At 44.9% G+C, this 18,578-nt stretch overlaps 1 protein-coding gene across 1 annotated transcript in view; it reads right to left on the reverse strand.

Annotated features, from left to right (window-relative positions):
* Window positions 1-18,341, reverse strand: part of LOC147026142 (LIM domain-binding protein 3-like) — a 30,833-nt gene extending 12,492 nt beyond the window's left edge. The window contains exons 1-5 of the mRNA XM_085881267.1: window positions 18,306-18,341; window positions 17,741-17,842; window positions 14,194-14,259; window positions 12,626-12,741; window positions 11,253-11,733 (exon numbers count right to left, since the gene is read on the reverse strand). Coding sequence (XP_085737393.1) covers window positions 11,253-11,733; window positions 12,626-12,741; window positions 14,194-14,259; window positions 17,741-17,842; window positions 18,306-18,319 — 779 coding nt within the window. The 5' untranslated portion in view covers window positions 18,320-18,341. The remainder of the gene's footprint in view (window positions 1-11,252; window positions 11,734-12,625; window positions 12,742-14,193; window positions 14,260-17,740; window positions 17,843-18,305) is intronic.
* Between the last annotated feature and the right edge of the window lie 237 nt (window positions 18,342-18,578).

An 18,578-nucleotide genomic window follows, 5' to 3' on the forward strand; every position in this document is an offset into this window, starting at 1 on the left:
ACTGGTATACCACCGGGGCCAACTGCCTTTCCACTCTTCATCCTCTTCATAGCAGTCCTCACTTCATCCTTACTGATCCACCCCACTTCCTGATTCACTATCTCCACTTCTTCCAACCTTTTCTCTCTCATTTTCTTCATTCATCAGCTCCTCAAAGTACTCCATCCACCTTCTCAACACACTCTCCTCGCTCATCAGCACATTCCCATTTGAGTCCTTTATCACCCTAACCTGCAGCACATCCTTCCCAGCTCGGTCCCTCCATCTTGCCAATCGGTTTAAATCCTTTTCCCCTTCTTTAGTATCCAACTTCTCATACAGCTCGTCATGTGCCTTTTTCTTAGCCATTGCCACCTCTCTTTTTGCCTTTCGCCGCCACTCCTTGTACTCCTGCCTACTTTCTTCATCTCTCTGACTATCCCACTTCTTTTTCACCAACCCCTTCTTCCTTATACTTTCCTGTACTTCCTCGTTCCACCACGAAGTCTCCTTATCTTCCTTCCTCTGTCCAGATGTCACACCAAGTACCTTCCTTGCTATCTCCCTCACCACTTGTGCTGTAGTTGCCCAATCATCCCACCCATCTTCACCACCATCCAACACCTGTCTCACCTCCTCCCTAAATTCGGCGCAACAGTCTTCCTCCTTCAACTTCCACCATCTGGTCCTTGGTTCAGCCCTCACTCTCTTCCTCAACCTCACCTCCAAAATCATCCTACAGACCACCAATCGATGCTGTCGAGCTACACTCTCCCCTGCCACCACCTTAGAGTCTCGAATCTCTTTCAGGTTGCATCTCCTGCTTAATATGTAATCCACCTGTGTGCACTTTCCTCCACTCTTGTCCGTCACCCTGTGTTCCTCCTTCTTCTTGAAATACGTATTTACCACTGCCATTTCTATTCTTTTTGCAAACTCTTCCACCATTTGCCCTTCCACATTTCTCTCGTTGAGACCGTACCTACACATCACCTCCTCATCCTCTTTATTCCCTTCCCCAACATGCCCATTGAAATCTGCTCCAATAACCACTCTTTCATCCTTGGATACACTCTCCACCACTTCATCTAACTCACTCCAGAAATCTTCTTCATACTCCATCTCACACCCCATATGCGGGGCAGATGCACTGATGACATTCATCATCACCCCTTCAATTTCCAACTTCACACTCACCCAAGACATTATATATATATATATATATATATATATATATATATATATATATATATATATATATATATATATATATCCATAAATGAAAACATCAATAAATGAAAAAAAATACAAATGAAAAAGAAATGCAGGTGAGTGACCCAAGAGAATGGGGCAGCATGGTAATTGTGTGCCAAGGGACATCGAAGCTTATGCACCAGGAAAAATCACAGAACCATCGGAAAGCATCTATATAATAAATGAAAATATAAATAAATGAAAAAAGAAAAGAAAAATTAAATGCAGGTGAGTGACCCGAGATAATGGGGAAACATGGTCCATATGCTTACACAATGTGTAAGCACATCTCCTCGTAATATATAATAAGGCTTTTTCTCACCACTGACTGACTCACTGACTGATATGAAAGATCGGTACCTTCCAGTTGAGGTTGAAAGCTGAAATTTTGCTTGCCAATGGACATCTCAGGTCGAACAACGAAAAAGTTCACAAAATTGTCGGACAACATCTAAAAAGGAAAATATAAATAAATGGGCAAAAAAAAAGCATGTGAGTGACCTGAGACAATGGGGGAAGCATGGTAATTTTGTGTGCCGACGGACATTGAGCGCTGATACACTGTTGAATTGTAAAATACTCGAAGAATGAGGAATCCAATCTTCTCCAACAGTTTTATTCAACTGAACATCGGAACACACGTTCTGTACCAATTCTTTGCAGTGCACACCCCCTGACTTCTCACCCAGAACTGCCTGGTGTTGGCTCAGTGGTTAGGGTGGTGGTGGCTTGGGATCCTGGGGTCCTGAGTTCAAGCCCCGTCGGCCGCCGAATGAATATACCAGGGGGTTGACTCAGCCTGTCATCCTTCTGAGGTCGGCGAAATGAGTACCAGTTCCAGTGTGTGTATTGGTAGAGGGGCACTGCATCAGCGACAGTCGCGCTTCAAGAAATGATAGCTACCCCGGCAGCTGTTAAGCTGCCATACGACCACACCCAGAACTCCTCTCCTCAGCACCCCTTCCAACGTCCAGTCTATGCAAAACACCACATGTTCCCCTTTCTTTAACCACAGGCATACCGTATCTCAGTGGACAACAGTAATATCAATTAACTAGAAGTTGAAATGTAATCATTGCCGCAGCGTGGATTAACCAAAAAACAAGGAGTAATAAACATGGCAACAGTTTAAATTATCTTCCTTTTCTTATTCTAAAAGGACTTCACATGACTTCATCACATAATTTTGAGTCCAGACTGGAGGTCTGCGAATTCTGGCATCCCGTCCGACCGGCAGAGATTCTGATGTGTCTTGCGCTGGTGGTTACGGTGATGTCAGGAAGGAGTGGTAGCTGGGCATCATCTCTTGCATTCCTTTGACAGGCAGATGCTAAATGAGAAGCATTCCAGATCCGTCCATCGGACAGTTTGTACGTGTGAGATCCTCTTTGCTCCATAACTTGGAGAGGCGCTGAATACTTGGATTGTCCCTTTCGGAGAACGCCAGGTTTCCTCACTCAGATGAAGGAACCACATTCAAAGTTCACATCCTTTGCTCCACGGCATTTGTTGGTGTATGCCTTTTGCTTGTCCTGCTTCTCTTGTACTTCGAGTGCGGTGTTTTTGTGTGATGGTGTGTTGGGCTTTGGCATCTGCAAACCAGATATATGCAGCTTGGTGTGCATCTCTCTCCCATGAAGCATTTCAGTAGGTGATCGCAGTGTCGTGGCATGTCGAATTTTCGGTATTTTTGAAGAAAGTCCGTTATAAATGTTTTTTTCAGTCTTTCCACTCAATGTTCACAGTGAGCAAGCTTTCCTTTAAGCTTCCATTGAATCGCTCAATTTCCCCATTCGTTCGCGGCAGGTACACTGCTGACTTCCTGTGGGTAATGTCTCTGTCTTTCAGAAAGGTTTCAAATTCCTGAGATTCGAATTGTGAACCATTGTCAGACATCAACTCTTTTGGGTTACCTTCTCTGCTAAAGACAGGTGAGCATAACTTGATCACTGTAGTGGAAGTGACCTGGGAGGTGAAGGCAATTGCTCAAGTAATCAATGGGAATGATAGCGAAATGGCAATCCAGTGGCTCAGAGTCGAAGGGCCCCACTATGTCGATTGCCAATTTCTCCCAAGTGGCATCGGGATAAGGAACTGACTGTAGTGGTGATGATGCCTGTGTCACAGCTGTCTTGTCTTGCTGCTGGCAAGTGGTGCAAGCCTTGATTGCGGATTCGACGTGCGCGTCCATTCCTGGCCACCAATACAGATCTCTTAACCGCTGCTTTGTCCTCACTCTGCCCTGGTGCGTATCATGCGCTAATTTGATGAAATGCAGCTGTAATGCCTCCTGGAGAAGAAAGCGGTGAGTACTTCTCATCACGCAGTCCTCTTGTAGTGACAGTTCAGTTTGCAATCTGAAGTAAGGAAGGAGATCAGGATACAGGCCTTTTGACATTCTCGGCCAGCTTTTTGTAAGCAATTCACGCAACTTTGTTTGGATGGGGCAGGAAATACAGGCAGTTTTGAATTGTTCAGCTGTCACTGCAGTGAGGGTCGATGTGAGCATGACAACCTCAACATCATCCTCCAGACTGAGCTCTGCTTGTCCTGCCTTCCACTACCTACTTCAATCAGCTGTTACATTTTCAGAGCCAGGCTTGTACTGAATGTCATAATTATATGACAGAAGCCGTGCGGACCATCTGGCCACGTGCATTCCAGCTCTTTCCAATCCTTTTGTGGAAAGCAGTGTAGTGAGAGGACTGTGGTCAGTGCGTAAAGTGAAACATCCATCGCAGATATAAGTCCTCCACTTCTCTGTTGCCCACACACATCCAAGTGCTTCCTTTTCCCCAGTGGAATATTTTCTTTCCGATTCAGTCAGCATTCGGGATGCAAATGCGATAGTTTTCTCTGTTTTGTCAGCATGAATTGGCATCAGGACCGCTCCAAAGCCATAATCGGAGGCGTCAGTTGTCACTGGTGTATAGTTCTGGATCAAAGAGAGTGAGAGCTGGACTACTGACAATGAGTTCTTTAACCGAATTGAAACTTTGCTGTGCTGTGACTGACCAGGAGAAGGTGGATGGTCCCCACAATAATTATCTCAGGGGTTCAATGACCCATGCATAGTTAGGGATGAACTTTGCATACCATGACGCAAGCCTAAGAAAAGAGCGAAGCTCTGCACGTCTTTTGGTGGGGGAGCTTCTGACACCGCAACAACATGAGCAAGGTCAGGTTTCAGTCCTGTGTGGGACACTACATGTCCTAAAAATGACAGCTCTGTCTGGCTGAAGTGGTATTTTGAAAGGTTCAGTTTCAGTCCAGCTGCATTGATGCACTGTAGCACCGCTCTGAGGCGTCAGTCATGTGCTTCGGGAGCACCTCCAAAAACGATTACATCGTCAACGTAACACCGAGCTCCGGGTTGATTTTTTAAAATGGCAGACATCATCCTCTGAAAAGAGCTTGGTGCTGAAGCAAGACCGTAAGGGATTCGTTTGGAGTGAAACGGTCCCTCATGTGTAATGAAGGCAGTGAGGTTCCTGCTGTTTTCATGCAGTAATCCCTGGTGGTCCACACTTTGCAGATCCAGTGGAGAAAAGTGTGCCACCTCGCAGCTCCGCAAACATTCCCTCCATATGCAGAAGAGGATATCCATCAATCACGACCGCTTTATTTGGTTCTCTTAAATCCACGCACAGACGAATCCCTCCGTTTTCCTTCATTGTCACGACAATTGGTGAAACCCACTCTGATGATTCGATTGGCTCAATTACATCCAGTTTAATGAGCTTTTTCAGTTCCTATGGAACAGCATCTCTCACAGACAAAGGTAAACGGCGCAGATTTTGCTGGACTGGAGTCACATTGGGTCGCATTTTAACGAGATGAATAAATCCCTTTGCACAGCCCAGGGTGCAATCCATGCTGTCACCTGTACCATTTGCGACTGGGGTTTGGTTTGCAGTGCTTTGGGTGGGAGAAGTGATGCGACCATTCAGTAGTTGCATGTCAAGTGCAGCAACCAGGTCTCTGCCCAGAATGGCGGTGCTGCTCCGCACGATATAAAATTCAGCGGCGCACAGTAATCCTCGAAAGTCACATCGGCATGCAGGCAACCACGCACAGGTATTGGATTTCTCAGGTTGCTAACCAGGTGTAGTTTTCGTTCAGTCAGTGACACATAATTGAAACATTGCAGGTAGATGGATCCGAGAAGTATTGATACTGCCGAGCCTGTATCTAGCATTTGATCAATGTCCATCGGCTCTCCGCCGGCAGCAGGAACTTGAACAGTGCACATTATCTTATCAGCACCTCGAGCCCTATTGTCGACACTCAACACATTCACGTCAGGGACGCTCACTTCGTGAACCTGTTTGGAGCCCCGGCATACTTTAGCAAAGTGTCCTCTCTTTTTGCAGCTCTTGCACCGGGCGTCCTTTGCTGGACGTCCACAGGAGTTGGCTGTGTGATTTACAGATCCACGTCTATAACACGTTTTCCCTTGAGCTGGATGAGGTCGCTCATCTGAAGTCCCTCTCACAGCGAGCCTCAAGGGTCTCTTGCTGCTGTGCGAATCCTGTGTATGAACAGGGTGTCTGGCCTGTATGTCGCGAGCAGTGCCTTGGCCTATGATCTGAGCCTCCGCCATTGCCGACTCAATCTGTCTCGCCATGGTTATAGCTTTCTGGAACGTCAGAGCTATTTCAAGCAATAAACGTTCTCTATTGCAAGGTGAGTTTGCTTTCTCGACAAGCTGGTCCCGGATCATTTTTTCTGCCAGTTCTCCAAACTTGCTTGTGATGACAATCTCCCTTAATGAAGCAATATATTGTTCTGTAGACCCGCCATTTGTCTGACCACGTTGATGAAATTTTTGTCGTTCCGCCACAACATTAACTCTTGGGACAAAAAAGTTCCTCAAGGCTGTAAGTGCAGTCTCATAGCTCTTATCAGCTACCATTAATGCATAAAAGACTCTCTGACCTTCTGTGCCGAAGCAATGTATCAAAGACGCATGCTTTCGGGCATCGGCAAGTGCATTCTCCTGTATCACCAGGACGTCGTTTTCAAAGACGCGAGTCCAGGCAGCAAAAGGCATTGAAGGCTCACCCGGGGTTTTGCAGAAAGGGTGTCGGTGGATTCAAGTTCAATCCCATCTTCGTCGCCAATTTGTTGTATTGTTAAATATTCCAAGAATGAGGAATTCAATATTCTCCAACGGTTTTGTTCAACCGAACATTGGAACGCACGTTCCGTACCAATCCTTTGCACGGCACACCCCCCTGATCTCTCACCCGGAACTCCTCTCCTCATCGCTCCCTCTAGTGTTCAGTCTATGCACAACACCACATGCACCACAAAAAAAATACAGATCTGTGTGTGTGTATTTCTGGCTCTGCCAAGTGAGCCACCATTCCCCTGGAACCACTGGATCTTATCCTTCCAGACACATCTGCTCACCCTTGGCCTGGAGGATGTGAGTGACGTCCGTAAACGCGCTCTGCTATTACAATGCCTCGGGACAGAGGGACAGCGCGTTGTCTCCACATTAGGACTGGCAGACACATACAATGAGGCTGTCGCTGCTCTCAAAGCACATTTCACCACCACCCAGAGTGTTCTCAGGCGGTTCACTTTCCGACAGCGAAGCCAGCAACCAGGGGAATCCATTTTACAGTTTACGGCTGCATTACCGGAATTGGCACTGTCATGTAAATTTGGATTGCTTCATGACGAAATGATTCGGGATTTACTTTCCGAAAAAAAAAAAAAAAAACATCCAGTGTACAAATGCGTGAGAGACTGGTGCTTGAATCCGATGATTTATCTCTTTCTAAAGCCATTCAATTGGCATGTCTAGTGGAGTCTGCTGCAACATGTGCTGCTAAAATCGCTGAAGCTCCATCGCTGATGTGGAAGAGAATAATTATATTAATGTACTCTCAATTATAACTGTTGCTGGTGCTTTATAAGTTTAATTTTTATGCTATAGTCAAATTGGCTGTCAGTCATGTTTCCCTTTACCCAAGTCATTTGACCCACATATTGATAAAAGGAATGTCTTACTATGAAACAGGGTGACCTGGTTGATAACACTGGAACTTTTGCCATGATTATGTCATTCTCCCTTTCACCCAGTGGACACGTATTGCAGTTTGAGTTCTTTTATCTCATGCTTATCAGCTAACCCTGTAGTTGAGTTGCCAAATGTCTCCCTCCCATTCTTTGTAATGTCAAGTTGTGTATAAGAAGAATTGCTTCGGGCTTCTGTTTTAGTGAAGTCCATTCGAATGTTTCGGTGAAGCATTCAATGTTCTTCCTCCGTATGTACGAAATTAAAGATTCTCCTTTGGTATGCTGATCCAACTTGTGGAAAGTGAGTTATTTTCCACAACACCTACTGCAGTTACTGAACCTGCAGTGCAGAAAAAAAACAGCCTGCCTCACCGCAACAGGACACTGACTCTTGCTTCCCTGTTCAGCAAGCGCAGTAACGGCCTGCTCATTTTAAGCAGCGCTGTGGAAACTGTGGATCCACCAGACATGGGGCCAGAGTCCCTGACTGCCCAGCATGGGGGACAGACCTGCAAAAACTGCAATAAGCCAAACCACTTTCCCAGGTGGTGTTGCTCAGCCCCAGCAGGAACTCCTGCCCAGCAGCCACATCCACCGCCGGCTACAGTCCACACTGTGCTTTCCGACCCTATTGGCTTTAAGACATGTGCTGTGTACCTCAGGGATGTCTGCCTGTCCTTGCTCCTGGACAGTGGAGCTGAGGTGTCTCTGCTCAATTTAGACACCCACAAGCGGTTCTTTTTGAACCTACCTCTGCAGCGCCCTCCACTGTTCTGAGTGGTTATGGACAGGCCATAATTGAAGTCCTTGGTTCCTTGCAGCTGCCGGTGTGTTACGGTACCAGGTCTCTGTCGAATTATCGTTCAACATCACGCGCAAGGGGGCCAACCTCCTGGGACTCGACCTCTTCATGTGGCTCGGTTTCTCTTTGACCGACAACTGCGGCACAAAGATCATACAGGTTGCTTTCCCCCAACAGCGACAATAGTCGGTGCTGTTTGATAGCCTGGGCTGCCTCTCCTCCTTCATTCACCAGCCCAAGGTGGACCCCATGGTGACCCCAGTGATCTAGCCACTGCGCCGTATTCCCCTCACCCACGAGATGAAGTGACGGCCAAGCTGATAGCCATACTGTATTCTGGGATTATTGAGCTCATCAATGCCTCACCCTGGATCTCCAACATGGTAATAGCAAAAAAGAAGTTGGGGGGCTCCGCATTTGCATGGATCTGCGTGCCATGAACACAGCCATGAATACAGCCATCATCCCGGATAAATATCCACTTCCAACAACGGAGGAGCTCACCACCCATTTCCATGGCTCCACGGTCTTCAGTAGACTGGACTTGCAACAAGGCTACCTCCTGGTTCCCCTCCAACCTCGCACCAGGAACCTCACTGCTTTCGTCACACACGCTGGCGTTTTTCGCTACCCCCAAATGCCTTTCGATCTGAGCTTGGCACCCAGCTGTTTCCTGAAGATCATGTCGTCCGTCTTCATCGGCGTCCCAGGAGTGTCCATTTACATGGACGACATTTTGGTGCACGGCCTCAACACCTCCATCCATGACGAGTGCTTCTGCCAGGTGTTCCGCAAGCTGGCCCAGTACAACCTCATACCCAATGAGAAGAAGTACCTCTTTGTCATGCCAGAGATTTAGTTTGTGGGGTTGTCTCTCAGCCCATGGCATCTCTCCACAGCAATCAAACTTGAACACGATCCACCGTATTCTGGAGCCTACGTCAGCTGCACAGCTCACCTCCTTTCTGGGTATGACAGAATACTATCTCTGCTTCTTGCCACAGTACTCAGCCATGATATAGCCCCTGTGTCAGCTGCTGAAGAAAGAAGCTCCCTGTGTCTGGACCACGGACTGCCAAGAGACTGTGCGCCAGCTGAAGCGCCAGCTCACCACGGCACCCATGCTGGCACATTTCGACCTCGTCAGTCCCACCTTGGTCCTGGGCCTCCAGCCTATCAAACACACATCTCAATTGCTTACAGACCATTCAAAACAAAGCTCTTCACATGTTCACAGGTTGCACATTAACAGCACCCATCGAGCTCCTCCACAGAGGCACAAACGTTAAAAAATCACAAAGACCATTTTGACATGAGAGGTATGCAGTTCCTTGTAGTTGCAAGTGCCAACCCTCGTCACCCATGCCACTCCATGTCCAACCACCCACAGAACCTTAGACACATTAAGACTGCACCATAAAGACACAATAATGACATCCCCCACCGATCAACGACAATTTCAAAAAACTCATCCATACCTACATCACCATAAACGTAATCAATAACTTTTGCCCAAACAGTATCCTGGCCACTAAACCCGCACCCATCGACGACAGAGAGAAATTACTCCCCAGGTCTGATCATGTTCACCTTTCATGCCTCCACTGTGGACACCACCCTCAGCTTCACAGCACAGACATAGACCTGACGACACTTGCAACCTCTGCCAGGCCACCCTCCACACAATAAACCACATTATGAAAGAATGTGTGGTCTGAGTCGCTCTCGGGGGATCGATGGGATAACTCCGTACCGCGGGGGCCTATTTGAGCAGAACTGACCCTGGCTAATCAACAACAACCACAATACAGATAGAGGAACACTTTGGATCAGCCATTACTGCGAGTGCTGTCACCAGGATGGAAAAGAACTGATGTGAAAACTCGGACTGGATGGGATCAGAACACATGGAATTACCGCACAGAATTTGAAACGGAATAGGGATGGAGAGGGGAAAAATGCAAATGGCGTCTTCTGTAATCAAGCCGGCAAGCTGGGAGAAACAATTCACATTTATTGCCACATCTGATGCAATTTAAATGCTCTAATGGTGACGCGGTGCTCTATTTCAAACTGTTTGTTCAATACTTGTAGCTTTTTGATGCCTCGGGTCTGTAATAAAAAAAAAATTGTATGGGTGTTAAAGCCAGTGACCAATTACAAATCAATATAATAGGACCACGTTTTATTTTCTCGCTCTATAGTTGAATAAATATTCCACATGAATTATTTTAATCTTTCTAATAATTCAATGTCTGCTTGGAGCTTTTCTTTTGTTGTTGTTGTTGTTGTTGTTGTTGTTGTTGTTGTTGTTGTTGTTGTTGTTGTTGTTGTTGTTGTTCATTTGCTTCTGTGAGTTTGCTCATTGCCATAATGGTTAGGACTCATCTGAGCATCCGTTCTGAGTTTGGGAGGTCCGCAGTTCGAACCAGACCCCAGCCAAGTCACACCAAAGACTAAAAAAAAGTTTGTTTTGATGCACAGCTTGATGATGGCATTTATAAAGGATAGAGCAGAGCGAGGTTGGCAACCAATCATAGGTTGGAAACTATTGTGCAGGCTTGATGGGCTTAATGGCCTCAAGTCTTGAAATTTCTTGTTTGGGAATTGATATTATAATTAAAACTGTTCCTGTTCAGAAATTTTAGTATCACTCCAGAAATCTCAGGGAATTTCAAGTTGGTTGATGGAGCATTAAGATAAATATTTTATTTGATTAATTATGAGTAAAGTGCATTCTATCATCTATACCTCGGCTATAACTTTCTGGAGAGCACTTTAATGGACTGACCAGTTACTTTTCATTAACCTTGAAGAAATCGGTGTAATCTTCGAAGATATAAAACACAGCGGTGTCTGTATGTATGGTTGTCAGTTTGTCTGATTACTCAGAGACTCTTGGGCGAATCAACACCAAATTTTCAGGGTATAATAAGGGTGTCGCCTACTTAGGTTCTTCATGAAATATTTTTCAAAAACAAAAAAAAAATTCAACAATTTTTTTATTTTTGAATTGTCTTTCGGATTTCTCATAGGTATTATGATTATTTGGATTATTTTTTCTCGCAGCATATTGTCCACCAAAAGTGGCCCGAGAAGGGCACGCCGGGAGTACCCGCCAGTAAATAATAAAGCAAAGAAAACAAATAGAAAAAAAGAACAACGTCAATGATTGAAGCAACCTGACCTTATGATCTGGTTGCAACTGCCGCACATGGGTGTGCGACTCCCAGCCTGAAAATGTTGAGCCCACTGCACTTTGCTGCGGCTTGGAGATGCACTTGGAGGTAGCATTTGGCCCTGAGCTTGGGAGGGAACCGAGCCTGAAGGACAGGAATAGCCCATTGAAGGCGAGGGAGCTGTAGCACGAGTTGGAGGCTGAGACGGAGGATGGATTGGGGCATGGGTTGTCATGTGTGATGTAAGATGGGATGGAGATTGCACTGGAGCATGTGCTGGAGGATGAGCTGGAGAGGCAAGATGAGTTGGACCATGAGATGGAGAGATGTGTTTCGTAAGTGTGGTAGTGGACTGGTCCACAGCATATTTCTGAGCAAAGTTGGTGTCCGTCACCCACGGTGGACGGTTGGCAGTGGCAGTCGATGCTGGTGCGGGGCAGGTCGGCCCAGGTTTAGGAATCGTAACCTGAACAGTGCTTCCCAATTTCCCTAGGTCAAAAACACAGAAAAAGGGTATTTTTAAAGACAAAGTTACGAGTTGGAGAAAGAGCATAATTCTGATCTGATACAATCTTTATTTAGATAGGATTCCAGGTTTCCTCAACTGACTCGGCCTCTGTAATATAATCCGGAAATTACAGGATCGAATCCGGAACTGGTCGAGTACTAATGGCAAAACCACTCGGTGTATTCTTTACCAAGCGGTTGCTTTGCCAGCATCCTCTGACCAAGTTCCGACCTGTGTAGCATTCTCAACTATGAAATTGTTCCTGACCTGCCTTGTGTGCCCTGATGCCCGAAAGTGGTTATTGTATATATTGGATGAAATGCATAATTATTGGAAGCACAGCTACAGGTAATAAAGCTCAAAAGAGTCAATGCTACAAGGTAATTATCATATAACCACAGGACTGGCCCAGAGCCTTAATCTTGTGAAATGAAACTTGGGATCTTCAAGTTTATATCACAGTCGCTTGCTATGGGGAGAGTATGTAAACTATTCGTTTGGGAAGGAAGACCCAGAAATGCATATATGATGTATCAGCTAGATACTCACCTGGTCTTATAAGATTCAATATCCCATTAAAGGCTCACCATATAGTGCCAAGGTGGTTATGCACGGAAAACTCTCATGAGGTAGGGTGATGAAGTATGCACAAGGATCAAAAAGGGGGAAATATCAATATAGACAATCAACTGGCACAAAAACCTATCATTTACAATACTGTGTGGCATGAGATAAGACCGTAATACAGTGATTCTACAAAATAGAGCAAGACCCTCAAATTGGATCTCCCATGACAACGCTGAGTGTCTCGGCCTGTTCCTTTCGTGTGAAATTATACGGTTCTTTCAGCTCGAATCAGGTGGATGAGCATACCAGAGGGAGGCACACTAGGCCGAATAGTTGCGGTGGTGACCACGCTTGGTTTGGTCATTGCTGTCATGTGAGGCTGCACCGGAGCTTGGGGAGCCGCAACATGCATTTCATGATGGCTGAGAAGAGAAGTAAAATAATGGAATAAGTTTCTGCACCTGTTTTCGTACAAGGCATACTTGAATATCACTCAAAAGTATTTGTGCCTCTGCTGATGTCCTTTTCAGGGATTTTTTTTTTAAAAATTACAGAAGGCCGCTTGAGGAATCTATCTCGAAGACCCCTTTTATGTTTTAAAACAACATCAAAATCCACACAAAGATTTCAGAAACATTCCAGGTACCCATAAGGTCAGTGCATGCAAATGTATCCCAAGGAACTCAAGAATCCATCGCTCTGACCTTTCAAAGCTACGTGTCCTTTGAATAAGGAGAAAAGTATTTGGGGGTGAAGTTGTCTCAAAATGCCCTGTTTTATGAAACAAAGATGGCTGAACTTTGGGTACGGCATAAAGGCATGTAATATGCTTTGCCAACCTATCCTCGAGTAGTAACAGTGCTATGGTATTATTTCATTGCTGCAGCTGTGGACACGTTTTCCCTGCATAAAAAAGAAAAAGACACAAAAAAAAAAACTTTGAGATGGAAACAGCTGTTCAACATTCTTTGCCAGAGCATCTGGAAACAATCTCTTACTGCTGGTTCATCTCCCAAGGCTGGCCAGATTTATAGGTTGTCGTTTAGTATCGGTGATATAACACAATTGATGTTAAATGAGAAATCACAGTGCAGCGTTCAAAAATGAGGTATGGAGAGCATCACACAAACAAAGCATATCACTTCCCTCTGCTGGTTAAAAGTAAGCACGACAAGCACATTTTTACAGGTATGACACAACTTTCTTCTTCCTGGTGCTCTGCCCGGAGGAAGGTTCAGTGTCTGGTATTCAATGCCCGGGGTCAGTGCTGCGAAAGCAGGCCCACGACTGGGATTACACAGAACCCGCAACCTGTGGTTTTGCCTTTGCCTTTCCAGCGATGCAGGAATTCGTTATTTATTCAGGGTGTCAGCAAAAACTCACCTACTCTTCACGAAGGACAGCGTGGGATCTTTTACGTCAACCAACTAATGCTGGTAAACAGGGCTCCCAATTTAACGTCCATCCGAGGGACGGCAGAGACATTGGTGATCAAAAGGAAGACCAAATACTGCATTGGAGTCGTCAGAAGGAACCCAAAGAAGCAAAAAGCGAAGATGGAGTCATCACGGGAAACCTGGACGGGGTTTGGGTTTCAGCCGCGACTCCACAACCCTCAAACCGAATCAAACTGCCTGTGAAACACCAAGGTGACAGTCTACAGCTTGGTCAAGATTCAAACCCAGGCTGGACCGCTTCGAGGAAAGTATGTGCACCTATCGGCGATCCCGGCAGCCCAAAATACATGGTACACTCAAAAGAGAAACGTTTAGTGCACTCAAAAAAGATATAGTGGTATATTCATAATTAAATTTAAAATCACAGGTTTTTTATGTTATTTTCCCAACAATGAAACTCTCATTTGTGTCTCTTACCTTGCGTGGCTTTGTGATGCCGCAGAATGGGTGAATGAAGATGTTGCAGATGACTGCAAAGAATAACTGGGGTATATGCATAAAAAGAGAGGTTATCAAATACATCTACTATACAAGTTACAATGTAGATTGTGCAGGTGAATAGATAGCAAGTGTAAAACACAAACTTAAGATTTGAATCAAATAACAAAGAGCCACACCATGAAAAAATACTCAAACAAACGTTCTGAAATACTAAATTATGGATGTACTTCATCCCATCAGGTTCAAAGTAACACATAATAATCGTCAAAATAAACTAGAGCGAAGTCGATAGCACACCATGGAAAATCCCCACGCTTCCCACCAAATGGAAAGGTTTCAAAGTTCCACCAGGAATGACTCAATATCAAACTTTGAGTTTAAAAAAAATTTCCGTTTTGACCACCGTCACCCTAAGTCCCCACTCCCTGGAGCATGTGCCCGGAGGTCAAATCCAAAAAACTGTTGCAAGATCATGTGTCCCGCAATGTTGATTGCATATACAAAGTTTCATGGAAAAAAAAAAGTTTTAAAATTTGCCCGTAATTGCATTTTTTGGTACTTGGCCTTTTGACCCTGCTCCAGGACCCCAGGGGGTAGGGCCAAAAATGATACTGCTCTCGCACCTTCTTGCCATGTGGTGATCATAACTACCTGTACCAAGTTTGGTGAATTTCTGCGCAACTGTTTAGGAGGGGAGAGTGCGACAGATGAACAAACAGGCAGACAAACACAGACAGACAAAGGTATCAAAAAAATAAATAAATACATGACCTCTTCATTGGTTGTACAATTGCATATTAGCAACAGCAGCGGCAGCAGAAGCAACAGCTCATTGTAACAGGTTTCGCAAAACTTTTTCAAAAACCAGATTTTTGTATCACCAACCTAAACACAGTGAGGAATTGTTTTGACGCATCGTACTTAATTGTCCTTATTTCAAGTTTTCCTTGATAATTTTCCAGTTTGAAAGCAACGAAGGGAAAATAATCCTCCTTACCACTAGAGGGTGTATGAGACGGTGATTCAAACCTCTAAATGACCATAAACTTGGGACTCGTACGTCACAAAGGTATAACGAAACCAATGAGGATGAGGTAGAAAATTGAAGTTCTTCCAGGAATTAACATAAAGTGCAGGGATGTAATTGTGAACTTTTGCTAACCGTCCTTAAAGGAGAACCCAAACGCAATTTTTTTTTCTTCTGAAAACCATTGAAAATCATTCATCTCGGCTTAATTTCTCGGAGGAAAAAAAAATTGGAAATATTTTTGCCAATCACAAAGTGCCGAAAAAAGCCCTTTTTAGTGTCGATTTTCGATTTTGCCAGTGACGTCACAATCAGAACCCACCTTGATCCAAATGGTGGCTTTCATGGAGCAAAAGTGTACGTATTTCGAGCTCACATTCAGATATTGATTCCACCATCATCAGCAACTCTGAAGGTTCTCAGTATGTTGAAACTGATCAGTGGGACTTTGAAGAAACGACGCGAGACAAAAATCAGTGATCTAAACGCTTTCAGGGGAATTGTTGAGCCGAATTGTTTTGAGCCTTGTGTGAGCGATTCAGAGGAAGATGGTGACAATGGAGGTGGTCGTGAGGATGAAAATGCCGGTCGCATGTTCACTACAGATTGGTAGGTTTTGTTTTTTCCAATAAATTGACACTTGATAAGGGATTTTGTATTAATTGATAAATCAGTTACATTGCTCCAGCAGAAATGCCCGTCATCGTGTTACAGCCGACACCACCCAGGCATACTCGGACACTACCGACCAAATGGGCGACGAATGCTTTGTCCCACCATCGCAGGCTGACCAGATGTCCTGTATGTTATGGTATTGTCCCGTTTCGTACTTTCCCGGGACATCACTTTTATTTGTGGTCATGTCCATCCCGTGTCGTGTCCGTGCCGTGTTGATGTCCCGCCCCAGTGGAGGGGGAGTGGTGCTAGGGGTAGTGGGCTGTGGAGTTGTGGTGGATATTGTGGAGATGCTTGTGGGAGGGGGGTGATGGTGGAGGGGGAGCCCTGAAAGTTTTAGCTTCCTCGGTAAAATCCTCTCGAAAGAGTAGATGATACATGCATACTTTCTCTCCACGATAAATAGATGGTGGTTCATTTGATTTGCAGAAATTTGTGTTGATAATAGATAATTACAATCAGGTGCTCTTGTGGTAACTGCTGGGCAACAGCAACAGGAAGAGAAGGTACATGTGCTGGTAGCTGGGTCGAGATGATCTTACAGTTTCGAGCGACAGTTGTTTCTCATGCTTAATTCTGAGGGTGACATCCTCTCTCAATCATGGCGGATAACCACAAGATCTAGCCATCTCTGTTGTTTCATAACAGTGCTCCGTAACATGTTCCACGCAGAAAAGCGAACATTTTGTCGGCCCGATCCACATGTGGGTATTTTGGACAAACTTCGTCCAATTTCTGGCAAATTCGTGTCTTTCGGCCATTGGTGTACCATGAAACCATCTCGGTTTGTATTACTCCAACCACCAAGGACACATGGACTCGGCATATCTGTGAAAAATCCAAAATTATTCGCCATTTCAGTTAAACCGTACCGCGATGCAACCCGTAGACAATATGAATATGCTGTTCGACTTCTGGGGTGAGACCTCACAGCTGAGAGTGAAGAAGAAAAATATTTTGACTTTTAATCACAAAATTACTTACTTTATAAATAATGAATCAGAAAAAGACATCATGTCTATGTTGTAGTGCATCAGGGCATAGATTAGTGTCGAGGTGGTCTGAGTGTTTGGCTTCCTCTTAAAATTGGGATCTCGCCATCTAGAAAAATGGATATTTGACTGAGATTCAACGTTGAGTTTGGTATGCAGGTTGCATCATTACCGAGGTACATTTATGCTGTCGATGCAATGTCTGGTATTCAGTGCCCGGAGTTCAGTGCCCGAGGTTCAGTGCTGTAGAGTAAAGGCATACCTTTGACGTTTGAAACTGAATGTTACTGACAGGACAGCCGGATTAATGTCGAATGTCTTCACCCCCAGCTACCCATGAAGCACTATGGTGACGGTTTATTGTCAGGCTGGAAATCGAACAGACACTTATCCAAGTTATCCTGGGCAACCCACCACAGGAGGAACAATTTCCAAAAGCAAATGTGAACAGACACGATAGCCAGCTCCAAAGGATAGCTTGCTCCAGTGTAGGTAGTGTGCATTGTTTCCAAAGGCAAACTCAAGCAGACAGACAGCCAACCCACTGGAATGGTCAAACTAACACACCAGCCATCTTCCATCAAACTTATGTGCCACACATGCCAAACTGGCATTGTCTTCTGCTGGTACTGTTACCATTAACGTGTGAAAAAAAAATTTAAACAAAGTTTTAAAAACAACCACGCTCTCCCACCCTACATGAGAACATCTTTGCTGTATTTAAATCTGGGTTAAGCTTATTTTCTCTCATTGTGTTAAGATTCACAACCATGAAGCACTATGATCAGCAAGTTACAGCTGCTCTATATTTCAGGGTAGTTGACCACACCTGCCAGATACTTGCTGATTAGCCGAATAGGCAGCGGTGTGAGTGGTTGCTGCGCCAGATGGAGCAGGTTTATTGGCTGCAGGCTGATGATGTGTCTGAACTCTGAGGAATAAGGAAAAAGTTGCAAATATCTTGGAAATTGCATTGTAGGAGACTGGCACAAAAAAAAAAAAATCAAAATAAAACTCGGAAAGTCTTATGCAATTCACACGTAGCAAAATATTGCCTGTCGATCGAGGCAAGATCAACAAAAAAATAAGTCATATTATGCGTGCACTCAGCAAGGGTAATCCATTATGAGGACCGTGCACATCAAACACTTTTTTTTTGGCAAATTTTGGCGAAGTTTCCATCAGAAAGACGTGCAGAAATTGGCACAGACAAGAATAATAAAAATAAACAGGCTCAAGTGAAAGCTTGTGTCCACATTATGCTCAGCTGCTGCCCCTGCAACCACTGACCAAATAGATCCTCAGTTCCAGGGATGTTGTGCACAGTCCAATGCTGGTCATGGAAAGCTTCAATGAGAAATAAAACAAAATGCAGCTTCAATGGGTGTGAATACCTTGTTTCCTCCATTCCCTCTGATCTGTGCTCCTCACTTATGGGAGGCAGCAACACAGAGTTAGGCATGGGGATGACACACACGGGAGGAAAAAACAGAAGTGCAGGTCACACACTTGTGATAAAAGAGTGCAATGATGAATGAAGTAATGAAATGAATATGAGTTGCAAGGATGAAAACCTCACGGAGACAGCCACACACGAGTTAGTGCAAAGGGTTATTGGCAGCCCGCAACTGGTGTGTTCCTTTGACCTGGTGGTACGGTGTGAGATT

The sequence above is a fragment of the Eptatretus burgeri genome, chromosome 5, assembly GCF_056783735.1.
Source record: "Eptatretus burgeri isolate ZD-2024b chromosome 5, Ebu_testis_v1, whole genome shotgun sequence".
Taxonomy (NCBI): domain Eukaryota; kingdom Metazoa; phylum Chordata; class Myxini; order Myxiniformes; family Myxinidae; genus Eptatretus; species Eptatretus burgeri.